General features: G+C 37.0%; 1 protein-coding gene across 2 annotated transcripts in view; it reads left to right on the top strand.

The window, feature by feature from the left end:
* LOC109729045 (protein indeterminate-domain 5, chloroplastic-like) overlaps positions 1-1815 on the top strand; it is a 5759-nt gene extending 3944 nt beyond the window's left edge. For both annotated transcript variants that reach the window (XM_020259667.1, XM_020259666.1), the window contains exon 4: positions 241-1815. In XM_020259667.1, the coding sequence (XP_020115256.1) occupies positions 241-1372 (1132 nt within the window). In that variant the 3' untranslated portion in view covers positions 1373-1815. The remainder of the gene's footprint in view (positions 1-240) is intronic.

The following is a 6925-nucleotide window of genomic DNA, read 5'->3' as shown; positions in this document are numbered from 1 at the left end:
TGAGGGACATGTGAGACTTATAAAATCTAATCAGATATAAATAAATAATAAAGAATAATTTATAAATTTAATAAATAATTTTCTGCTGAATGTTAAAAATCAAATCACTCTTTGATTTAAGCGTCTACAAATACTATCAAATACTATAAAGTATATGCTATCATTTCTTCTACAAGAATGTAAGGTACAACACACACATTCATCTAGTAATCCTTGCCCTAATCACCATTAATAATGCAGGAGAGATAGCTTCATAACCCACAGAGCCTTCTGCGACGCCCTAGCGCAAGAGACTGCAAGAATCCCTCCGGGGTTAAACCCCATCGGAAGCCATTTGTACGGCAACAGTAACATGAGCTTGGGCCTCTCTCAGATGAGCTCCCAGATGTCTTCTTTACAAGACCTCCTCTCCTCTTCCGCCTTCCGCCCGCCACCGCCGCCTCCGCACCCGCACTCGTCGTCGCCTTTCTTTCTCGGCGGCGGCGGCGGCGGCGCGAGTCAAGAGTTCCATAACGAAGACCCTCAGCCTCAGCAGCATTCTCTTCTCCAAAGCAAACCCTTTCATAGCTTAATGCAACTCCCTGACCTCCAAGGAAACGCCAACAACTCTTCATCGAACTCGGGCGCAGTGGCGGCAGCCAACATGTTCAACCTCGGCTTCTTTTCGAACAGCAGCAACGCAATTCCGATGAACAACAGCGTCCCCGACCAATTCAACGGCGGCGGCAACAACAACGGCAGCAACCACTCAGAGTCTGGGAGCCTCTTCCCAGGCAATCTCATCGCCGGCGATCACCACATCGGAACGGGAATCTCCCAGATGTACAACAACTCGATGCGCGGCGAATCGGTCCTGCCGCAGATGTCGGCGACCGCATTGCTTCAGAAGGCCGCACAGATGGGTGCGACGACGAGTGGTGGTGGGGGCGGCGGAAGCTCTTTGTTGAGAGGATTCGGAAGCACTTATTCTAACAGCGGTGCAAATAAGCCTGGCGTGTTCAGGTCCAGCAGCTTCGGCGAGAGCTCGAGAGCTCAAGTGGAGCATGAAAACCACTTCCAAGACCTCATGAACTCGTTAGCAAATGCAAGTAGTAACATGTTCGGCGGAAGCGGCGGTGGCGGCGGAGGAGTTGCTGCTGCATTTGGTGGGAATTATATGAGTAGTGGGCAGGAGCAGGAGACGGGGCTCGGCGGTTTCGACCGGCTCACTCGTGACTTTCTCGGTGTCGGAGGGAGCATGGTGAGGGGCATGGGGGGTGGAATCTCTCAGAGAGAGCAGCATCATGGGCTTGACATGGGCTCGCTTGATTCGGAAATGAAGTCCGGCGGCGCCGCCTCGAGCCGATCATTCGGAAGCGGGAATTTGCAATGAGAATCTATCAACAAAATTCATCTCAAATAAGTTATTTGGAGATAAAGAGAGAGAGAGAGAGAGAGAGAAGAAGAAGAAGAAGAAGAAGAAGAAGAAGAGATGTTCTTCAATAAGTTTGATGATGAAAGAGATCCACTGCAACAAGTGCGCATCACAAAGGGGGAAACCCTAGTAGGTATATGTGTAACTCATGAGCATGGTCAAGTAGGCGAAGGTGCCGTTATTGCATGGTATAATGTGGTTTTTATAGTTGGTGTAGTCGTAGCTAGGATCTAAATAACTGTGACTTTTTGCTCTTTATTTTTTTGGCTTCTGTGGTATCTTAATTTGTGCTTCTTTAATTTGGCGTCGAAAGGGCTTCTTTATAGATAGTCCTAAACATGGCATGGCTTTTGTTTCTTTTCTTCTTTCCTTTGTTTCTACTATTTTTTCTGTTCTAGCTACCATCTTTTCCCAACTATATATCAAGTTTCCACTGCTTAATGAAAAGTGATCTCTGCTGCTCCTACAAAGTTCCGACTCAAAGCTGCGGCGCTTATGCTTACGCATGAGACAACACTGGTAAACCTGCCTCACTGCTTATTGTGAGAATACCACCACATGCACACCTTCGCATCCTCTTGTATCCTTTACAATTATGCAGTGACCTGTCCTCTTGTGTTGTTTTCCTCGTGTTCTACCCCCCTCTCTCTCTCTCTCTCTCTCTCTCTCTCTCTCTCTCTCTCTCTCATGTATGCAGGAGCTCACGGGGAAAAACACATATAGATGGTGCTTGATCGCTACAGTACAAAACAACATGCATGCTCTATGTGAAGAGAAAGAGAGAGAGAGAGAGAGAGAGAGAGAGAGAGAGAGAGAGAGAATCAGGCCTGTGAATGAAGAGATAGATCCAGTTGTGGGTGGTAAGAGTTTCGCTAAGGTAAATGATGCACTAATAAATAATATATAATATGAAGTTTCTACTTCGATTCGAACATTTCATTTAAAAAAAAAGTATCTAACTAATGAGATCAAAGCTTCGATTAGTTACATAAATAATAACAAGCCAAAAAAAGTAAGATGCATAAAAATGCAGATGCAATCAAATATCTAACTAGAAAGGTGAAACCTAGCTATTTACTTAGAACGTGCAAACATAATATTCACGTAATTCAATTGTGATTCAATTCAATCTGACCTCCCACTATTTCAAATATAATTTGATTCAGCTCAACTTTTCAAAATTTTGAACGTGATTCAGTCCAACATCATTTTTCATAGTAATATAAAATATTGCTCTTTTAAGTCAATATATACTTGAAATAAAGATTACACACAAATAAGCTAAACTTTTTTTATTGTAAACTAGTAGATACATGCAATAAGTGAGTCCACGTGAAAAAGAATTATTGAGAAGGAACATAAAAATATACAAGCATATACCTACAAGCGTACTCCTCTCTAAATAATCTCGCCCTTCTATACAACAAGAATTATTATTTTATTTACATTCCAAACATTCCATTTCCACCTCTCTATGTATTCCTTTTCGATGGAATATAATAAAATATATATTTTAATGTTGACCTTATCCATCTCTTTTGTTTTGAGTCTTTTGACCCGGTCACGAGAGCGTCGCCCCCCACCCCGCTACGCTAACGTGCGCCGGAATCCACGTGGCGGCGCGATTTAGCAATTTTTTAACTTATCCAGTTGTCGACATCTGATTTTACTGTTTTGTCCTCCGAATCTCGCCTCATGAGGATGCTTGGGCACTGTGGTAATTTCTTCGATTATCGGTGGCATTTTGTGTCGTTTGGGGATTCCGCACGAATATAGGACAGTTACTCTTTTTTTTTTCTTTTTTTTTTATAATTGTCTATAAACCCTTCATATATTCAAAAATATCTGATTTATTTATTTTTTTTTAAATACTTTTTATATGTTCCACCGTTATTACAAAATACCCCATAGTTATCTCCTGTTAAATTAATTTAGGTTAAACGTGAGTTAAACATCTATTATAGTTTAAAAAAATTAAAATGTCAATTTTACCCATAACTTAAGAAAAAATAAGAAATGTTGGTGACGGTAGAGAAATATATTGAAAGGGTATATTTAAAAGGATAAAATAGTAATTTTATAAAAATAACAGAGATTTTAACTCTAGAGATATATTAGAAATAGGTTAGAATATAGAAAGGATATTTTTAATATTAGCTTTTTAGAAGGTATATGGAAAAGTTGAAAATTTTTTAGAAGTATATAAATAATTGTCCTTTTTTTTCTTTTTTTTTTGACTCCACAGTAAAATTACTATTGCACACCCGACAAGAGAATGAACAAGCAAGCCTCGGAATTTGCTATATTCATTCAGATACATTATTTGTGGGTCCCACGTGCCAGTTGATTTATTAAGTTGCATTTAATGTTGTCAAATTGTATGCGACCGAGCCGTACTATAAATGTTTTGTAATTCGAACAATAGGCCCCTCTTTAACTATTCTCTGTTAAAAAGGACAAAAATTGCGGATGGATGCCGCGTGTGCAGCGGCGCCAATCCGCACCCTCCCTTCCCCTCCTCTTTTTCTCTTTCTTTCTAAAAATCGAGCCCACCATTTATTAATTTATTTTTTAGGGTGCAGATGGGCGTCGCTGCACACGTGGTGCCCATCCAGGTACCGTGCCCAAACAAATTATTTAATAGTCCTTTTTATCCAGCTTTGCTTTAAAACATGTCCTTTTTTTTTGTCTTTGCTCTTCTTCGTGACATCTCTTTATGTATTTTTTTTGCTAAATTATATAAACCCTCCTTTCAATATCTGTATTTTTTCTTTTTTTTTCTTATCATTTAAAAATATACACTTTACCCACTTGTAAAATAAAAAATATGCACAAAATGTTACGATGTTAACTATAATGACAAAATGACCAATTTACCCCTCAACAGGCAGAGTATTTTTAATATAAAAATATGTATAATAATATTTTATAAATGGAATCTTAACGGAGTACTAACGGTATGGAGTGAAGTGAACATTTTTTACTTTACAAGGGGGCAAATTGTAGGTTTTTAAATGATAGGGAAGAAAAGTGAAAAAGCGGGTATTGATAGGAGGTTTTCTATAATTTAACCTATCTTTTTTTGATAAGTCATCGTGAATCCATGCATCTCACATAAGCCTCCCGAGGGTTCTTCTTCAGGACATGCATATCCTTCAAGTTCTTTTTGTGAGTTACTGCGAATCCAAACACCTAATTAACCTGTGCCTCTCGGATTCGACTGTATTAAATGAACCAACCATCATCTAAGTCCATTAGTCTAACCTGCAGTTCTTTTGAGTGCACATGCTTCAACATTCCACTACGAAAATCAGTCATGTTCATAAAAGCCACCAACTTAATCGCAGTACACTATTAGACGAGTTTGTTTAGGATTGTTAAATTATGCTATGAATTAGGAAGTTTTGAATCCAATCCGAACTCATATGAGCCCCAAAAAATGACATATTGAATGAAACTCATTTAAAAGTTTAAGTTTATTAGATCTTAACTCACTAGTATATATCAATTCTTTTACTCTCTTATAATTGTCCAAGGTTGGACTTCATATATGAGCTCTTAACATATCTTTTTTTATACCCTCCTGGCAGCGACTTGGTGGGTAATCTGGACGGACAGAAACAACTACACATTCAACAGAAAGCCACCCACGGTCTTCGAATCCCTTGAACGACTCAAACTTCTGATCAGCACTTGGACTACTATGCTTTGATTTTATTTTTAGTTTATTTTTACTACTTTTTATTTTTTATTTTATTTTACTACTTTTTTATTTTTTGGCTATCTCGGAGGCCTAAGCTGCTTCCAACTTGTACGCTCAGTTCATTTTACCTAATGAATGAAGCAGGTAGCTTGCTACCTATTTCTCAAAAAAACATATCTTTTTTTATTTTTTATAAATAATGTTAAAGTTAATTTTGTTTTTTTTTCAATTATTTTTTAAATAACTTTGATTTAACCTGCAGGTATATCCTTGATGAGATTTAACCCTCAGCTCGTCATGATCGAGTTCGCCATTAACTTCCTGATGTTCCGTGAATTAGAATTTTATTTGTTATCGTCTCAGTGTCTACTTCATAAGATTTCCACATGTTTCGTCCATGCATGTGATGTACTTTCCAAAATAGAGGAAAATAATATAAGACTATTTCTAATTAATTATCTTTAATTATTAGATTACTCTACTAAAAATAAATTGAGCTGTTGAATTATCAAAATGAGTTAGTATTTAAAACGAGTTAAAATGAATCAAAGCTAGTTAAAAGTCAATAAGAAAAACAAAACATTTGTCATTACACATTGAATTAAATCGAAAAAAAAGGACCAACCTGACTTTGTGAATATATAATAATCTGAAATTTAAGAGATGGAAAAGGTTAATCATCACTTCATTATATTTAATTTGGCCGTACACTTTTGGGAGGGAAATATGTATGGCTAAATTTTTTTGCTTAACTATTGTACATTTTAGCTCTTATTATTGGAGTAGGACCACTTCCTATTACTGAGCCAAATGATCAGAGCATAGTCATTTTCATTCCGATTCTCCTTCAAATATTATTTAATCTATTTAATCTACGTACAGTTGGTAAAACCATTTACACGGAAAGCATGCATGTGAACCTGCTAGCTCACGTGAAGAGATCGAGTGGACACCTAGCTACTAGAGTTCTCACGATTACTACTGATGCTGTAAAATCAATAATCTTACTTAAACCTACCAATCGACCATCTCTAGAGCAAGTGGCAAAGAGAGCAAGTGGAAAAGGACTCGATGGTTGGTATCCGAGATCCCAAGTTCGAATCCTAGTTGATTCACATTTTCAGCTAAGTTTATTTCTAAATAAAATAGACGAAGCGAGTAACGTGCTACCTATCTCTCAAAAAAAAAAAAATCTTACTTAAACCTATTTAAACTCAAATGTTATATATATAAAGTTGAGTCAAAATATTATAGATAGTATATAAATAGTATTTAATTACCATCAACTTTTTTATGCTCGGATAATTATTACATACCATTTCACCAAATCCGTACTAAATCTTAAACATCTAATAATAAAAAAGTATATAGTAAATAGTATTCTCATATTATATATCAATAATATTGTAGCCCAATTTTATATATATATATATATATATATATATATAGAGTCCGGCTATTAGATGCTATTAATAGCATGAAGCACTTGGTCTCAAGTTTTTCAAACGTCAAAGATTTGCCCTTTTAATCATTCATTTCCGTTGATCCATACTATTCGAACCAACTACGTCATTCAACTCTAAGGGACCCCACATCACACTACCTAACGCGCATATCTCTTGAATCCAATGCCAAAACCGTTGGTAAGCAAACTGACTTGTGCTATAATATAATAACTGTCTATATTATATAATAGTATAATATAATATTGATATTATATATATAGATATATATAGGTGAGGCTACTATGCTATGGAAGCACGATGCGTCCGTGCTTCCCAGCTTCGTTTTCGATGTTTAGGCGACTT

This window comes from Ananas comosus, linkage group 25, assembly GCF_001540865.1.
Source record: "Ananas comosus cultivar F153 linkage group 25, ASM154086v1, whole genome shotgun sequence".
Lineage (NCBI taxonomy): Eukaryota > Viridiplantae > Streptophyta > Magnoliopsida > Poales > Bromeliaceae > Ananas > Ananas comosus.
Note: the sequence above shows the minus strand (reverse complement) of the source record. Positions and strands in the feature narration are given on the sequence as shown.